This window comes from Danio aesculapii, chromosome 9, assembly GCF_903798145.1.
Source record: "Danio aesculapii chromosome 9, fDanAes4.1, whole genome shotgun sequence".
Lineage (NCBI taxonomy): Eukaryota > Metazoa > Chordata > Actinopteri > Cypriniformes > Danionidae > Danio > Danio aesculapii.
Window position 1 is genome coordinate 35,431,604 of NC_079443.1, and position 19,489 is coordinate 35,451,092.

At 34.7% G+C, this 19,489-nt stretch overlaps 1 protein-coding gene across 4 annotated transcripts in view; it reads left to right on the plus strand.

Moving 5' to 3' along the window:
* Positions 1 to 19,489, plus strand: part of si:ch211-269e2.1 (cohesin subunit SA-2) — a 47,736-nt gene that overhangs the window by 15,305 nt on the left and 12,942 nt on the right. For all 4 annotated transcript variants that reach the window (XM_056465598.1, XM_056465597.1, XM_056465601.1 and 1 more), the window contains 12 exons: positions 58 to 175; positions 1,601 to 1,718; positions 1,894 to 1,997; positions 2,691 to 2,783; positions 2,869 to 2,955; positions 3,390 to 3,590; positions 3,739 to 3,815; positions 5,717 to 5,804; positions 5,902 to 5,982; positions 10,177 to 10,269; positions 13,931 to 14,108; positions 18,534 to 18,673. In XM_056465598.1, coding sequence (XP_056321573.1) covers positions 58 to 175; positions 1,601 to 1,718; positions 1,894 to 1,997; positions 2,691 to 2,783; positions 2,869 to 2,955; positions 3,390 to 3,590; positions 3,739 to 3,815; positions 5,717 to 5,804; positions 5,902 to 5,982; positions 10,177 to 10,269; positions 13,931 to 14,108; positions 18,534 to 18,673 — 1,378 coding nt within the window. The remainder of the gene's footprint in view (positions 1 to 57; positions 176 to 1,600; positions 1,719 to 1,893; positions 1,998 to 2,690; positions 2,784 to 2,868; positions 2,956 to 3,389; positions 3,591 to 3,738; positions 3,816 to 5,716; positions 5,805 to 5,901; positions 5,983 to 10,176; positions 10,270 to 13,930; positions 14,109 to 18,533; positions 18,674 to 19,489) is intronic.

Genomic DNA, 19,489 nt, shown 5'->3' on the forward strand with positions numbered 1-19,489 from the left:
GAATAAATTTTTTGAATAATGTTGTTTTTTGCTAACATGTCATTTTCTTGCCTTTAGGCTGCTCAGTAACCCTGAATTATCAACAACTAGAGACGGAGGTTCCAATCAGGACAGACACAGAGAGCTGGTCTTAGCGAAGGTCCGAGCCCTTATCAACTTCCACACTGAGAGCAAGGTATGCTCAACCCCAAGCATGCTGTTTTTTTAAGGCCCAATCCCAATTCTACCCGTTAGCCCTTCCCTTTACCCCTCATTTTGCACGTTCCCGTGAAGGGGTAGGGGTCTCCCAAGTAAGGAGATCCACAAAGTAGTATTTTTTTGTCATTATTACGTATGTTTACAACAAACAAACATATGTTTTAACATATTCATTACCGCGTTAGTGTTTTACCGTCATGCTTTAAAAAAAAAAACCGCAAAAATAAAAACTGCTAAATTCCGCGATCTATAATCCCTAATAAATCCCTATACAGCAGTCCCACAACATTCTGTCACTCGATGACACTTGAATACCCTGTCAGAAAAGTCTAGTGGCTGGGAATGAGCTTTTTACAGTGCTGCTATAATGTTAGTGTTGTTTTTGGTGTGTTTACATTGATGAATATGTTCACTGTGTAAATGCACAGTACAGTTACGATCTTATTGCCACATTATATCATTATGATAACATGATACACGCCTTCAGTGATTTCCTGTAGATAAATACCAAAAAATAACACAACTGGAATAACTACAGCAGTCACGATCATCTGATCTCATATGAAGCAAGAGCTCACAATGACATATGATGACGTGTGCAGGTGCTGTTGTGCTGTCCCAATTCTTAGGGGTAAATTTTGAAGCCCTTCCCCTTCACACTCAGTTTTAAGGGCCAAGGGGAAGGGGTAGGGGACAAAAATAAAATTGGGATTGGGCCTAAATATCCTATATCTTTGGTATAATAAAATAAAAAATAAAAATATTTCCCAGTGGTGGGTTGCAGCTGGAAGGGCATCCGCTGCGTAAAACATATGCTGGATGAGCTGGCGGTTTGTTCCGCTGTGCCGACCCCTGATTGATAGAGGGACTAAGCCGAAAAGAAAATGAGTGAATGAAAATAAATATATTCAATATTTTGAATAAAGAATGTCTTGCTGCCCTATACATTTTATAGTGTATATAATGTATATAAAAATAATCTTAAAAAAATGTCTTTAACATCTCCAGTAATGCAAAAATATATATGAATGTATTCTGCCGGAACTTTAAATGACTTAATCCTGGGATATTGTGACCCTGGTTTTTAACTTAACCGAGGTATATTTCACTCCTAATATTAGCACAGCTTTTTTTGGCATATTGTGAATTACTATTGTCAATTATTGTGTGTGCTGTACAAGTAAACTTGAATTAATTGAAAATAGGATGATATCCCTGAATTTCGGAATGTACAGTGTGAAACATCAGAGTACGAATACCCAGGATAAATTCATAAACTATAAGTAAATAGAAAACATGATATCCCAGGATCTTATTTGCTAGGTTTTAAAATATCAGTATTAATTGAGAGTGTGTCATTAGCTATAGGATGATGATTTTAGTTCTGTCCCCTGTTTGGTAGCTGCACCAACATGTGCTGTACCTGGTTGATAGCCTGTGGGACAGTGCAGGAGCTCTGCTGAAGGACTGGACTGGTCTTACCTCACTACTCTTACCTCACACGTCCTGTCAGGATCAAGGCTAGTACACTACACTATACATGCCAACACATTTCTTCACCAGAAGGCTGCTATTATCAGTAGCCTTTATTACAGCCCAGCAGAGATTTCCCTGCCTTAACTAATATTTACAATTATATATGCAGCTACATTCGTTTTAATACACGAATTACATCCATTTTTGTGTTAACCGCAGCTCTGAGCAGTGCTGAGGAGACCTTTGTGATTGAGCTCATGGTGGCGTCAGTAAGGCAGGCTGCAGAGGGTCCTCCGTTATCAGGGAGAGCAGCAGGAAAAAAGGTGAGTTTTCTGTTTAATGTTTATTTCAGGCCCTGTTTTGCTCTAGTATTAACTTGCATTTTAAGCTAGCAGGTGGTCAGATTAGATGTATAGCTGTTTCCACCTTGTATTAACATGTTTTAAACTGGTCCTTTGTGACCTCTTCTGCTCAGATTTTGTCAAAACTTTTCTCTCTTTCTTTGCCATGCTCTATATCACTATTGCAGAAGTGATGAGTGTGATACACATGTACTGTTGAATGAATGAACTGACATTACACAGCTTACAAGAGAGCAGGATAGCAAGTGATTGAAATGTGTTTGGCACTGCAATTTAGATATTGATAGTAATCCATGTGTCCATTTAAATACCTTGTTTTGGTGTGTTTTTTTACAACATGTCCCAAAAACATCACATTAGTTCAGTAGATGAACAGTTCTGTGGTTGTTTGAACACATTTGACTACAAGAGCATTTACATTATGAACACAACCAATCGAATGCTTAACTCTAAACCTACCTCTGGAAGTGGTGGAAAGTGGACAAGCTAAAAACATTTTATACCCCAGAAACCTGTGATGGGATTGACAAACTGCAAACAGGAATTAGATATTAATTAGGTCTTCACACCTCAGCCATTTCCATTCTTGTATTCGCTTACACATAATGAGTACTATTACTTGTTCCTAGTGTTATACTTATGTTTATTTTTTAGGTGATAAGTACTAAAGAGAAAAAATTACAAACTGATGACTGCACCAAACTCACTGAACACTACGTTAAAGTGCTACCTGGGCTGTTATCCAAGGTAAAATTAATAATTGCATTGTTTTACCATGTCTGGTTGTCAGTAAATTGACCACAGTTGATTTACAGTATGTCTAATCCTCTAGTACTCAGAGGATGCTGAAAAACTGACCTCCTTTCTAAGAATACCTCAGTATTTCCAAATGGACACCTGTGATCATGAAAACTCACAGGTGAGTGAGTGTTTGTGTGTCATCTATTGCTATGATGCACAAAAAATAGCAGAAAATATAAAATAATAACATTTAGTCAATAATTCCTGTATATTTTAATGTTGCAGAATATAATTACAATTTAAAATGAACTTTTATTTTAAATGTAAACTTCCTGTAAAAAATACGCAATAATAATACGCTAGTGTTCAGTTTTATGTGATCCTTCAGAAATCAGTGTAATATGATGATTTGTTGCTCAAGACAAAAATCTTATTAAACATTACTTCATCAATAGGACATTTAAAAGAATGTTATTCATTTGAAATAGAAATGTTTATAAAATTATAAATGTCTTTAGTGTCACGTTTTTACAATTGAATCTGTTTTTGCTAAAAAGAAGAAAAAAAAACTTTTCGAGAGCATTTTTTCAGTTTTAATGTGTTTTGGCATAGTGTGTGCTGGCATTGCTGGCGGAGTTGGACACTGCAGTGAACAGACACACAGATGTGGCGCTACTGGAAACATCTGCCCGCTCTTATCAGAGCCTCTGTGGTCAAGATTCACCATTTCACTCTCTGGCCCGTCCAGCCTTTGACCAGGTTATTCAGCGCTGGATAAACACACTGGGGACACGATTAGCAGAATCACTGAGTGTGAGTAGAATAAAGAACTATTGAAAATTCAGATAGTCTGGGAAAATATTCTTTTACAACCTTAAATATCATAATCATTTACAGATACAAAAATGGATTTGATTTCTGATTCCTGACAGCAATTAAAAAGATTTCCTTTCATCCACAGGATGGTTGTTTCACTTATAATGAAGACAACGTTTTGGAAATTCTGTCCACACTGAAGAAACTTGCTGCATTCAACATGTAAGCAGTTTATTTTATCTATATATTCACTGCAACATTTGTAATAAACTTAACCAATTAAAAGTTTGTTTTTTTAACACAAGAAGATATTTTCTGAGAATTTTGAAAGCCAGTAACTATTGACATCTGTAGTATTTTTTTTAAATGTAGATCCCTATTATTTCTGAGGAATTCAGTTAGTAGTATGGTATTTCCTGTGTAACATGGAATAAACCCTTGAACTTTGTCTCCAAAGGTGTTATTTCAAGATTGTTTACCATTTTATTTGACAAAAATAATCACACAAATTGTCTTCCATGTTATGATTTGACAAGGAATTAAACAAGCTAATAAAAAGGGCAGGTTCTGTTGTGGGGTGTGTACTACTCACTATAGAAGAGATTGCACATGATCGAATGATGGACAATCTTGTCAGTATGATGAACCACGATCGTCATCCCCTTTTTGATACAGTCCAAGCGTGTGCAAGCTTTTTTAGCTCAAGATTAATTTAGCCCCGGTGTTACAGGGAACGATACAGGTCATTTTTACCAACAGTGATCAGATTGTATAACCAAATTCATACTAGATGAATTATGCTGAAATAATAGCATAGATACTGTAGATATGGACTAGTGTCTATTCGTTGTTTGAAACTAAGGTGTGCAGTATGAAAGTAATTTTATCAATATTATTGTCTTGTATATGTAATTTATTTTATTTATCTTATATTATAGAGAGCTCTGCTGTGGCATGAATTTGCCTTTGGGATTAATAAAGTCTAAACAAACAAACAAACAAACAAACGAATACAATCAAATTTGGGAACAAAAATAAACATTACATAGAGTGTCTAAAATATATATTCGGTAAATGGTAACATTATCTAAATGTAAATGCAACTATAGTGTTACATTAAATACAGTAGGCTTCATGATTTTAATTAAATAGAAAGGCCTTTTGATTACTAACTTTTATTTAAACGATTAAAATGTTGTACATGAAAATGTTTCATTTGCAAAAAAAAGAATTGGAAAAAGAATTGAGAAGGACATTAAAGGACCTATGATGAAAATTATGAAAATAATTAAAGCACCTATGAGGAAAATCAACTTTTATAAGCTGTTTGGACAGAACTGGACAGAACTCAAATTTGCTGATGTTAAAATTGGACCCAAATCCCAGTAATTATGAAGCCTACCGCAACATGACCTAGGAGTGTGGTTTTCCCCGCCCACAGAATTGATTGACAGACGCCATGTTTCTATAATAACATCTATAAACATATGTCCACAGAACATTGCTTTCTGCAAATAAACTGGGATTAAAATATTTGTTACAACTCTCTGAGATTTTGTTAAGATTAAAACATTTTTTAAAACAGCATGTTTGTAATCAAGACAGTAAAATCGCTATGTAATTCTTAACCGCTATAATCACCACAGCTGCATGGTGTCAGTAAACATGCACATATGTGTGTGTTTACTGCAAATGGCATTTGTATGTGATGCATCGTTTCAGAAAGGCTTGAATAAACTCCACCACAAATACATGAAATAAACTGTATGCTAGCTTCATCAGAGTCTGTCTCTATCACTGACTGCTGTTTATCTGACGTATCGCATAATGAGAAGCAGACACGCACGTGGGAACGGTGGGTGGGAAAAAGCAGCTCATTTGCATTCAAAGCCACAGGCTACAAAAACAGCTACACGGTACTCAGACACCAAAATGACCAAAATCTGGAGGCTATAATAAATAATTTGATAGATAATTTGAGCTAAAACTTTACAGACACATTCTGGAGACACCAAAGACTTATCGTACATCTTGTATAAGGAGTAAATTAGGTGCCCTTTAAATTAAATGCTTGATGCCATCTTATAACATTTTGTTTGTTTTGCTTTATCAAATGGGTCCAGTGCTCAGGACCTGTCTAAATGGAGTTTATATGAGCTGGTGACCAAAGTTCTGGAGGGGGAGATAAAACACGGCGGTCTTCCATTAGAGGTACCATTAATAGCCCAACATCAAACCCTCTAATCTTTAACAAGTTATTGTTTCTTTCCATCAATGGTGTGTCTCTCTCTTATCTTAATTCTCACAGGTGACTATTGAGGCTCTGCGCTGTATGTGTAGCTGCATCCTATGGAAGCTCAACACTTTTGGAGAAGGACTGACATCCAGGGTAAGACATAAACCTTTCTCTTCCCCTCCGATCTAATCATGCCTGCTGTCATAGATGGCGGAGATCACGCTCAGAATAGTAATATCCACAAACACAGTCACAAGCACAGAATTTTCCCTAAGGTAATTAATTAATCAAACGTTTTTAGGCATGCAAGTCTCCGCGTCTACAGAGTTGTCGTATGATCCATCACAGAGAACTGTGTCCTTTAAACCTGCCACCTTACATTTCAAATATCAACATAGAGGCTCGAAGGTTATGTCCAGCCGATTTTAATAAGGCATAGAAAGCGATTGATCGTGAGTCTTTAGGAAAAGTAGGTGCTGGTGATGGATTGTAGGGGGGTGTAATGGTTGCGCTCTCGTCTGGACGTCTCTTATTAGGCTCTTGTTTCCATGCAGAGCACGAGGTAATCATATCTCCAAACCTCTAACCTTTTACGCAGTGAAATATTGGTGGCCATTAAGACTGCTGTAGGTAAAAGGCTGGTTCAGTGCTGGTTCAGTGCTGGTTCATCAATAACTGACAGCCCAGGCGGTAATTCTTGGCCCACGCGGCAGCTCGACTCAATCTGCAATTCTAATGTCAACGGCGACCCGAGGTGAGGGGGAGAAAAAGACGTGTTCAGCATGAAATTGGGATGTATGTCCGATTCAAAAGAGTCATTTAGCTGAATTGACATCGCGACCGATTTGGCACGTTTACCTCAGAGCTCCACGTGCACATGATTATGAAGGAATATTTTACACAGGAGACTGGCGGCACTACTCGCAATGACGCTTTCATCTGTCTGTATTAGTTAGAGCCCTGCTGTGGCTTTTATTCTCTTTCTGTTATTTTGTGTAATTATGCCCCGTCTTTTGAAAATGATGTGACATAAATTGCCAAAGCTTTATGTATTTAAAAAAATATATATATTAATTGTTAGTTATTTTAATAGATCAGCACATACAAATACAGTCTCAGCTATATAGTAGGAAATAATCAGAAATATACAAACAAGTAAACAGGATAATACAGGCAGGCTAGGGGCTAAATATGCACTATAGAATAAAAAAATCTGGAGAAATTATTAATGTAATACCAAAAAGGTGTTGGTAGCTGGCAAAAATCATCAGACTTTTGATGTATGTCATAGCTAGACCCACACGGAATCTGCGCACACAGAAATCCGCAGATTTTTATCCCACCATTGAGTCTATTTATTTACTTGTGTAAATGTGTGTAAATTTATTCAGTTTTTAAATTAGTTTCAGTAATATTATTGACTAATATGAAAGTGTTCATATGATTTATTTACAATACAGTTTGTAAAGTAATATTTCTTTTAGTTTTTTAGTAGATATATTATATGATAGACTTGATTTTTTTGCTAAATAAGTGGATCTAGATGGATTTGCATTGTAAACATTAAATTAAAAATTAAAAATCAATTTGTTTTCTTTCATATGTTTAGTTTTTAGTTATGATACTTCCAAAATAATTCCACATAAATTTGCTGATTTTTTACAAAATTTTTCGCAGAAATAGCAAAAAATATCTGCAGATTCTGTCTGGCCCTAGTCATAGGCGAGTTTCTCAAGTGGAAAAGCGTACATACTTGACACAGTCACATTTTAAAGTAGGGTACCTGAGGAGATGACCACAATATATAAAGTATACATTTCTTTGCCAGAGAAACCAAGATTAAAAACAAATGCTTGGTGTGGGAGTCCAACACATTCTCTACTCCACCATATAACATATAATAATCCAGAGAAAAACAACATTTTATCTAAAAGAGTCCTTGTAGAAAATGATGTATTCTCTTGCAAAAAGAGATGATTATGTCACAATACCAGAAACAGTGAAGGAATGTTCCTTTGCATGTCTTACAGTTTAAACAAAGATCAGAGGAGTTTCTATAAATCGTTTTTAGATGTAAGGGTGTAAGATAAACAACTGTTAATGAATTTATAATTGAGTTCATGAACACAACAAATAGTTACATATTTCAAACCAATCTGTATCTTCAATTTTGTGACCTGAATCTTTTTCCCACACAGCTTTATGTACTTTTTTATGAACTGAATTATGTTGCACTAAGCAAAAAACAAACAAACACAAAAAACATGGATTGGTGCCGAATGACAGAAGCACATTAGTGTTTGTAACTTTGTCTAGTGCATACCTTTCAACATGGGATGTAAAAATATGGGACAGCAAATGACAGAATACATAGCAAACATTAGAAAATATTGACAATAAAATAAAAGGTTTAGCTTATTAAAATCAATGGCCTATCCAGAAATTAAATAAAGCTATAAAATCTACTTCACTTTTTATTAGCTTGAAATTGTATTCACTTATCAGTATTTGAATATTGATTAAAATGACTATAGTTGTGGTGAAGAGCAGCAAATGAATCATATTTTGTTTTGTTTGATAACAGAGGTGTCACTGTAAGAATGCACAGATCTAATGAAAGCATTCGATTTCTTTTGTAACTGTTTATGAGTAAATTAGTTGTGCTTAAAAAAACACGCAGGACGGATACGTTTACATATTATGAAGTGTATTTGTCTGTTTAAACACACACCTAAATCCCAAAGTGTACACTTTCGCTCCTCTTTAAATGGCATGTACAGAAGCTGATTTTGGAACAGTTTATCATATGGGGCGCGTCCGTTAGTCAGCGCTAATACATGTATTCACTGATTTAGGGGTTGCAAAAGAAAGGCGACGATCCACACACAGCATTAATGGAAACAAAGTGAATGCAGAGGTTTTTATATTCATTTCAACATGCTTACAAGCCTAAATAAAGCAAAAGCGCAATTCTCTTAAACAGCTCTTGCAAGTATATCACATTTGAGATCGGCTCTGTGTTGATGATACTTTCACTTTTCATAAAAAGATTAAAAATACGAGAGATATATGGGAAAATACTTAAACAGGATGATAGCAGGATAGAATGGTAAAATATGGGAGAATCCTGGCTAAAAAATGGAGGGTTGACAGGTATGGTCTAGTGCATTTCCTAAGATTTTTGTGATAAATGTTGTTTGTAGTGAATGATTCTATAATTTCAGTTTGATTTGTATTTATTTTTCTTTTATTTTCTGTCCTGGATACAAAAACTTTAATGATTTGTCATGGATTAAAGGTAATTTTGATAATATCATCAAGAATCTTTCAAAGTCTGGTGTGGATCTGCTGAAATACCAAAGTAACTTGGACATTGGACATTATATATGTAAACAAAATTTTTTTACACTGATTTAAGGTGGCCCGAAAGTGGGTTTATATCTGCTCAGAATTCAGTGTTAAGACACAATGCCACAATAAATGGTTTATACACATTTTTAAAAAAATATATGGCGCTTCAGGTTTGATATCTGTGCCACTTTTTCTGTGTAAAGGTGCTTGAAATGAACCAAAACAGAAGATTGCAGCAATTCTCCATGTGTGATGGAGGAATGGATACTGTTTTTACTCCTTTATACATCGTATAAGCTCTTTACAAGTCTTCAACTAATAATAATACAATCACATGTATCCAAATACAATGTTGCCCACCACATGCCAAATGATCAGATGCACTAAGTGAAGAACAAAGCCCTTTTTTGTAGTATTGGCAATATTAATATTCGGTTTGCCAATAATCTGTTATGAAAGCAATTATTCTTTCAGAATGAGAGATGTTTGGTTAACATTTATGAATTTTTGCTTGGCCTGTGTTGTTTATAATGAATGCCGTTACAGTTTTATTTATTATTATCTGCATATTTTCAGGTTTCAGAATCAGAAGGGAATTACAAAATTAAACATAACTTTTTTTTTAACCTCAACGCATTTTAATTCGACACTAATATACACTGTAGGCTGAAGTCAGGCTCCTTATATTTAGATTTTCTCCACCTAGCACACAGCATTGTTTTGGATGTTTGATAAGATCTGATGAAAAATATCATCCATAAAAACCATAAAAACAATTTAGCAATTTTAAGTTGAGTCTTCAGATGACAGTGTGAACTTTAAGAGAAGCAGGGTGAAGTGCGTGTCATTTTCTGTTTTGGTCCAAAAGCAGCTGAAGTTTGAACAAGTAAACAATGCAATTTTAACCTGGTGCGATTTATTGTCAAGCGCAAGTAAAAATATGGCAGGCATGTAGGAATAGAACTGTCTTGTTTATAGATGTGTGTGTGGTTTCAGGAGTCTGCCCTCCAGCAGAGAAACCAGCTCCGTGCCTTCTGTGAGAAATGCCACCGCTGTCTGTCGCATGCTGAGCAGCTTGTTCGAGAGCATGTGAGCATCACGTTTCTCTCTCTGTTCACGGCAGAACCACTCCATTCAGCCCTTTCTTCAAAGTGGATTATTCCAAGCACATCAGAGTGTGTTAAGCAGTAGCATGTGTGCCAGTGGGCCGATTCGCTGGCATTGTTTGAATCCTGTTTGTTTGACTTTAATTTCTTACAGAGTGCCCTTGGCACCTGCGTTGTGTTTTAATGAATCCTCACTCCAGCTGACAGCAGAAAAAAGCACACTAATTGAAACTAAAACAAATGGAAGTTCCAGGCACTTTGGTTTATTTCAGGACTGCTACAAATTGTTCATGCACAAATAGGGTGCATATAAGCAGTGATTTCACATATTTTTATGGCTGTTATTTTAACCCTCCTGTCATGTTCAAATCCCACCCCTTACTTTAGTGTTTCCGGTCAAAATTGACCGGTCTGTTTTAACTGCTCTTAAATTAACACAAAAACATTTTTCACCACCAAATTTTGATTTAACATTCTTTAGCTGTGAACAATGTCTCAAACTAGTGTTTAATATGAATTTATAGAATTAGACATAAAATAACTGCAGTGAAAATTCAATTAGGCTCTGAAAATGTATTACAAAATGAACAATAGATGACAGAAATCAAAATATTTTGTTTCATTAACAAAAGACAGCTCACTATCACAGGGTCTGATCAAAGAAATTACCATTTTTAATACATCTGAATGATTTATCAACCAGCAAAGCACAAACAATACAGTATCCTTACCTGTGAACCGAGTGCTCGAAGTTTCATTCTGTCCTTCAACTGGACTACTGTATATTAGTGTACTAATTTTGGGAATAGTGACTGAGGACACAGAACTAGCACTACTTCAGAGAGATGCTTATGGTCTAATACAATAAAATAATGGATGCTAAGCTAAAAGTGAGTGAGTGAGTTATGGATGGTTTCTATCTGATGGATGACTATAGTCTGGAGACCCATTCATTTCCTATGGACCGGGAACACCACAGGTGTAACAATGTTGATTAAAACACCCAAAATCCAATGAAAGTAATCATCATCTCTCTTATATATTTTTAAGTGCATAGTGTGGAGGATACCATTCGGCCTTGAGGCAATCAGATGTAAAACACAATATTTTTAAGTGTTTTAAGATGTAAATCAGTCAGATTTGACCCGAACATGACAGGAAGGTTAATGCAGTTACTTGGCTATACGTGTTTTCAGCCACTGATAAACTTCTGGTGAAATGTTAATGTGACTATTTTCAATTTCATATGGTTGATTTTACAGCATCGATAATGTAATTCAATTCAAATACAATCAATTAAATAGACTTGAGCATTCATTTAGTTGTTCAAGCATAAAACAAGATATTTAAACGCAAGTGCCATCAGGAGCAGCAGATGGATTCAGAAACTCCATTGAAAATACTGTGGTAAAATACATTTCCAAATTTCAAAGACATGGAGCAGAACAATGTAATGTAATGCATTGATTTTTGTTCGGTCTGAGACTCACTTTAAATCATAGACCAGGGGTGTCCAAACTCAGTCCTGGAGGGCCGGTGTCCTGGAGAGTTTAACTCCAATCCTAATCAATCACACCTGAACCATCTAATCAAGCTCTTACTACATATACTAGAAACTTCCTGGCAGGTGTATAAGCAAGTTGGAGCTAAACTCAGCAGGACACCGGCCCTCTAGGACAGAGTTTGGTCACCCCTGCTGTAGATCAATCAGTCAGTAAAGATAATTGGGAACCAGATCTTAAACGCGGTGATAAGAAAATATATGGTTTAAGTGTAACTGAACCAGTTAGAAAGTAAACGTTTAAATTAAGGAATTCCCCCTTTTATAAAAACTGACATTAATAATCCGGAGCAATGAAATATTGACACTGGCTTTCATCAGACAGTTTATCTGAGGAAAAAAACAAATACATGCTAACCTTGTGTAATTGATTGACTTAAGAAAAATGCAAAATGTAAAGCACTCATTGATAAAGTATTGCAAATGTGTGTTGTTTGTTTTTTTCGGATTTTGGCAGCCTTTTTTTTATCATTTTAAAAGTTAAAATTAATTTTGTATGCTTATACGTCTACTTTAGTAAAATAGAAAACATTTATAATAAACAAATATAAATCAAGTGAAAAATTATGTAAATTAGAAAATCAATAACATTAATAATAATAATAATAATAGCAAAAAAGCTACTTTAATGAGGTGATAAAATAAATGGGGCCCTTTGGTTTGCTATAGCCCCAGGGCCCAATATGTTCTTAATTCCGCCCTGTCTGAGCTGGCTTACTAAAAAAATTCAAAGTCCTTGTGCATATACTCCATTGGTTAATCGTTTTATTAATATAAATAAATATGTAAATTTGTGATTTAATGTCAAACAGAAAAAAATCCAAATATTTCACAGATGTTTAATATGGCAGTGAGAATGAGCGTAAAAAAAACGCAGCTAGAATATTTAACTAAACTGTAAAACTAATAGATTTTGTTAATGAATATTAGCTAAAGTGAAATAAAATGTAAATAATAATAATAAAAATTTTAAAATAAATAAAATATTACTGGCATTTTGGCAAGGGGTAAAGATTGAGATAATGAAAATTATGCAGTTAGATCTACCTTTTACTCCCCTGTTTTTCTTGCTTGAAGGGATACACCAGGTTGTATGTAATAAAAACCAGAGATATTTACTACATATACTTTTACTAAGTGCAAGAAAGACTTTAACAATAAATTGGATGAGACTACACTCTCCAACAACAGCACAGTGGATAAAAAAAACTTGAATCAATACATAGAATAGAATATATGACTGCTCAACTTCAATTGAAATTGGATATTTTTAAACAAAGATGGGCACCTGTTACTCTGTAGCTGAACACGGCAACAGGACATAATATTCCCAACTGTATCCTTTGAAATTTGTCTTTTTGTAATTTGTTTTTATTTACTGGTAGTGTTACTGGTAATTCTTATTTATTTTAATAACTGTTCCTGCCATTGACTGTTCTGTAAAATGTTTTAATGTATAAAAATTAAGTAAATAAAAATAAATAAAAATTTATATCAGCTAGTTGCCAAGGAAACGTTTCTCATTCTCATAAATTTGATGTATTAAATAACTTAAATTAAAATACTACATAATTAAGCCTATGCCGACACTGAAAAACCAATGAAAATGACAAAAACAAACAACTTTGACTAATGTGAAAATGAAAAATATAAAAATGAAAGCTAATTCAAACTATCTAAATGATGTGGTAAGGATTATTATACAGTAGTTAACTTAATATTCAAATGTATTCAACACAAAGGTACAATTCAAATACAATACAAATTATAAAATATAAATACATTTTTTTTAAATGTTAGTAAATAACACTGCAAAAGACTGACAGCTTTGACCGCTCTACCTGTGCTTGATTGCTGTTCGCAGTCTTTTATTAAATATTTGTTTCATTAAATTAAAGTTTTATATAAGATAAAAAATAATCCGAAGTAATATTATAAAATACATATATTTCTTTAAAGAATGTGTATTTAATTAGTCTGATTAAGAAAAGACAGTAGATTTGAGAACGTGTGTGTAATGTTGCCTGCTTGATGTCACATCTGTTAATCACTCTCTGTCTGTTTTTTGTTGTTTTTCTCAAAGGCCTTCATGTGTCTGAGTGACGTTCTCATAGCTCATAATTACCAGCTTCAGATGTGGGACTCGTCTGCAGGAACTCCACTGCTCTACACCCCTGATCCCAAGCTCCAGAAAGCTCTTCTTTCCTTCATCCTGGAGCACGTCTTCATCAGCCCTGAGCCGGACTCTCACAGCAGTAAAGGTGCTTTTTTCTACTCATTTACAGCACATCAATAGGCTCTGGCATTGTGCTTCTCTATGGACCTTAACACATCCACCATTAGCAAAAAGTAGTCGGAGACTTGATGCTATTTAGATCAGAAAGTGAAGTTTCTTTGAAGATATGCATAAAACAGAGAACTGATTTTGTTGAAACACTACACTACCTGTCTTGTCGCCTATCCAAGTTTTAGGAACAACAAATAATAACTTGACTTCTTGTTGATTATTTGGCATCAGAAGTGGCTTATATGAAAGGCAAAGGCCTCTAGATTACGCTTATTTTACCAAAATAAAATATGATCATGTCGATTTTTAATTATTTAATTAGGACAGTAAGGTCAGACTTTGCTTAGACAAAAGTCTTGTCACTTAAATAATGTACAGTATAGAATATAGAGTCATGGTGCAGTGGAAGAAGAATTAATATTGTGTCTGACTCCCATGAGCTTGGAGGACTGCATCCACACATCTCTGCAATGACTCAAATAACTTATTAATAAAGTCATCTGGAATGGCAAAGAAAGAGTTCTTGCAGGACTACCAGAGTTCATCAAGATTCTTTGGATTCATCTGCAATGCCTCCTTCATCTTATCCCAGACATGCTTAATAATGTTTATGTCTGGTGACCAGGCTGGCCAATCCAGGAGCACCTTGACCATCTTTGCTTTCAGGAACTTTGATGTGGAGGCTGAAGTATAAGGAGTGCTATCCTGCTGAAGAATTTGCCCTCTCCTGTGGTTTGTAATGTAACGGGCAGCACAAATGTCTTGATACCTCAGGCTGTTGATGTTGCCATCCACTCTGCAGATTTCTCACACGACCCCATATTGAATGTAACCCCAAACCATGATTTTTTCTTCACCAAACTTGACTGATGTCTATGAGAATCTTTGGTCCATGTGGGTTCCAGTAGGTCTTCTGCAGTGTTTGTGATGGTTGGGGTGCAGTTCAACAGATGATTCATCAGAAAAATCTACCTTCTGCCACTTTTCCAAATCATCAACTAGAAGTCAAGTTATTATTTGTTGCTTATTACCGGGATCGATGTCAAGACTTTTGTCAGGTAGTGTATGGACAAACTGTATGGTTTATAGGTAGGGCCCAAACCGAATAACCACTCAGTGTGTTTACAAGCACATTCTTGTGGTCAAGTAAATGCATTAACCCTTCAAGTAAGGTCATAAACAGCTTATGCATGAACCGATTGTTACGGTTAGATTTCTGCCCCTTGTGGAAACACATTAACCTGCTTGTTAAGTGTGAAATGTGAGAAAAACACAATTTTATTTCAGATTTAAGCACATCCAGACAGAGCAAGCGTTTGCAGTAAGAGAGGAGTAAATCTATCACAATCTCAGATGCAATTTTGACCAAAATAATTATAAAAATGTGTTTTCATCTCATGCTACTGTTAAAATGCGGCATCTTGGGAGGATAATATATGAGCCGTTCAGTTTGTAACTATTTAATATGAGAAAAAAAATGACAGTAACCTAAATTCTCAATGTTACTATTACATTTGGACGATTATTTCAGTTAAGTGATTAGTGAATTATCATTATTTGTGTGCATGTAAAAGTGCCTATGAAGCGTCTAATGCGAGTAAATGACGTCTTGTTTGGCCGCTAACTTTATGAGGTACAGTGTCTAACCTGTTCATGCTTCAAAGGAAGCGTCTGCTGAAATGAAAGCATCTGATGCAATTTGTTTCGTTGAAAATGCACCATTAGAAGATTATCTAGATTTCCCAAGGGTATCAGGATTCTGCCACTAAAATTCAGGAGACCCGGGACCAACTTTTCACATGTGGGTGTGAGCCTCTTCCCCAGGGCCCAATTAAACCACAGAGACTTAAACATGAGGAACAAATTCACAACAGCTCTTGATGCTTTTGTGACAGATGCAGATTTCCTGAGAGAGAGAAAGACTGTCTCGTTCAATGTGTGATGCTCTGAGTGACACATTGACACTGCTGTTTGTCAGAACGATGCAAGAAATAAAGAGCTGCATAATTATTAATTCCACTCAGATAGATAGATAGATAGATAGGATATTTTATGATATTTATTTCTATCTATCTATCTATCTATCTATCTATCTATCTATCTATCTATCTATCTATCTATCTATCTATCTATCTATCTATATCTAGTTAAGTTTTTTTGTTAGATTAAGTCAGTTTTGGTAGTGACTAGTCTAATGGAAATGCACTAATATATCATCGTAAAGCATCCTGTAGAAAATATTAATTTAAATATTAATTAATCTGTGATGGATTTATTTATGCTGAGTACTACATTATTACATTATTGAGCTTTATTATTTATATCTGAATATATTCAGAATCATTGCCATCTTAATAAATAGCATTTTTAAATATATTATTATGAAATATATGTAAAAAATGTAATATATGATATGATTCACATTTATTTTTTCAGTTATGTACACTTTGTTTACATATTCAGTCATTCAGCTGTTTACTCAAAGATATTTTTACTGTAGAATGTGGAACAGATTAAACTTTACCAGCAGATGGCAGTCTGCCTCTACATCTGCCCATGTCATGTAAGGTATAAAATAATCTTCTTCCCCTATTAGTGGAAATGACCTTAGCAGAACACATGATTTGTTTGTGGTTGGTTCATCTAATTGCACCTCACTTTCTCACTGACCTATAAAACATCTCATCGAATGAAACACTATAAGTCCAGCACATAATGCATGATCATGATGAGAATCCATCACAGTACGTCGTGTGAGATTTTACAGAAGTCACGCTTACAGTTAAAGCGTGTTTATTTTTTCCCCAATTTCTGTTTAACGGAGAGAAGATTTCTTCAACACATTTCTAAACATAATAGTTTTAATAACTCATTTGTAATAACTGATTTATTTTATCTTTGCCATGATGACAGTAAATAATATTTGACTAGATATTTCTCAAGACACTTCTATACAGCTTAAAGTGACATTTAAAGGCTTAACTAGGTTAATTAGGTTAACTAGGCAGGTTAGGGTAATTAGGTAAGTTATTGTCCAACGATGGTTTGTTCTGTAGACTATCAAAAAAAATATAGCTTAAGCCTTAAAATGGCTTTAAAAAAACAAAAACTATTTTCATTCTAGCCAAAATAAAACAAATAAGACTTTCTCCAGATGAAAAAATATTATCAGACATACTGTGAAAATTTCCTTGCTCTGTTAAAAGGGGGGGGGGGGGGGGGGGCTGGGGGCTGGGGGCTAATAATTCTGACTTCAACTGTACAATTGAACTGATGACTTAGTCAACAAATTATATTTACAAACGGGGTGCGACTTACAAGGGGGTTTGGAGGGGACTGACCCCCCTAATTAGGGTTTGATTCCCTCTAAAGGATGTCAAAACAAGATGTATAAGTGGGTCTCTTTGAATCGGAGAAAAAGTTCACTCTGATCTGTATTTTAAATAACAAAGTTAATAATTAAAATATTAGATATCCATTTGACCACCCTTATAATGGTTCATACCATTGTGAATGCATAATCATGCCAGAAAAATGTCAATCAACAGTCTGAAACTGGCAGATTTAGAGCACCGTAAGAGTTCACAAGACTGATTTCTCATTAAATAGGTGTTTGTTCCTACATAAAGCCTAAAAGTCAAATTAAATGCATAGTTTGTAAAGTTTGACCTAAAGTAAGCCGAAAATAGCTAATCAGATAAAAATACGCTAAATATCCTACATAACACTGAAAACTTGAATATATTTTATTAATAAATTAGATATAATTCAAATAAATACATACATTTGAAGCATGTATTACACAAACTAACATTATCGAATAAGTTGACCTCCCCTGATCGTCAATGTATAATTCGCACCCTGTTTACAAACTCTCATGAAAGACAAGAAGCTTCAGCAGGCATATACAAACCTCCAAAATCGATACAAGCTCTCCTAAACAAGTTTTTATGTTGTTTTTGGCCTTTATGCTGCTTTAAAACTCGAGCAGCATATGAGATAACGTCAGATTTTGGGCTATTCGATTAGAAATCAAGCGCGACTCGAGCAAATCATATCAATCCTATAAATATTTCACAGAGTCGTCGATTCGTGCCGCCGCAAACTCCTCACCTCTCGAAAAAAATGCAATATAAGCTTTTGCGGATAACGTGTAATAAAAAGCAATTTAGTTATTGGATTTTCCTCACGTCACTAATGCTGTTATGAAAGCTCTCTATTAAGTGATGGCTTCGGGAGCAGGCAGGACGACGATAGACAAGAGCAGAAAATGCTGTTAACTTTAGTTCACCTCAGGAAAGCATTTCATTTATAAGATTTGAGTATCATAATTATGGCGCTCTGTTATTGAATCTGCGGCTCTCTGTTTCAATCAGTCTGTTTCTGTGTGTGTGTGCAGTCAGTGAGAGTGAGAGTGGAGAAGGACGGCTGGAGGATTTGCACCGGCGCAGGAATCTTCTGTCTGCGTACTGTAAGCTCATAGTGCACAGTGTGTTAGAGATGAGCATGGCTGCCGAGGTTTTCAAGCAGTATGTGAAGGTATGACACTTCTCATGACTTACACTGAACTCTGGCAACCTCCTAACCAGACAGATAAGCAGAGGGCTGTGTTAATCAGATTTATACAGATCTGTAGTTTTGTTTTTGTCAACATAAGATCCACAGATTACACAACACCCATTTACAGGAAATTACAGTGCTCATAGGAAATGTGAGGTTTTTAATAAAAAGTAGTTTTAACAGTATAATATTTGATCATACTTCATTTTATTTGGTTAGTTAGCTATATTTACCTTACTGAATTGTCTTTGTGCATACATTATACACTACTGGTCAAAAGTTTGGGGTCAGTAGGATTTTTAAATGTATTAAAATAAGCTTCTCCTGCTCAACAAGGCTGCATTTATTTAATCAAAAATACAGTACAGATTGTAGAATTGTGAAATGTTATTGCACTATAAAAGAACTGTTCAGAAGTAGTTCATCATGTAATTGAATCATTTATTCCAGTGATTTTAAACATGAATTACTGCAGTCTTCAGAGTCACATGATCCTTCAGAAATCACTCTAATATTAATTATTATTATTATTATTATTATTATTATTATTATTATTATTATTATTATTATTATTATTATTATTATTATTATTATTATTATTATTATTATTATTAATGGCTATAGCAATAAAAGCAATGATAACTGTAGTAATAATTTTATTTGAAACTACTAACAATAAGAAAGCAGAATTACAATTGAAAAATTGTAATGAATTTCTAACAACTACAATTTTTTGACATTTAATAAATGGCACCTTGATAAACAGAATAATTTTTTTAAAGAAAAAAAAAAAAC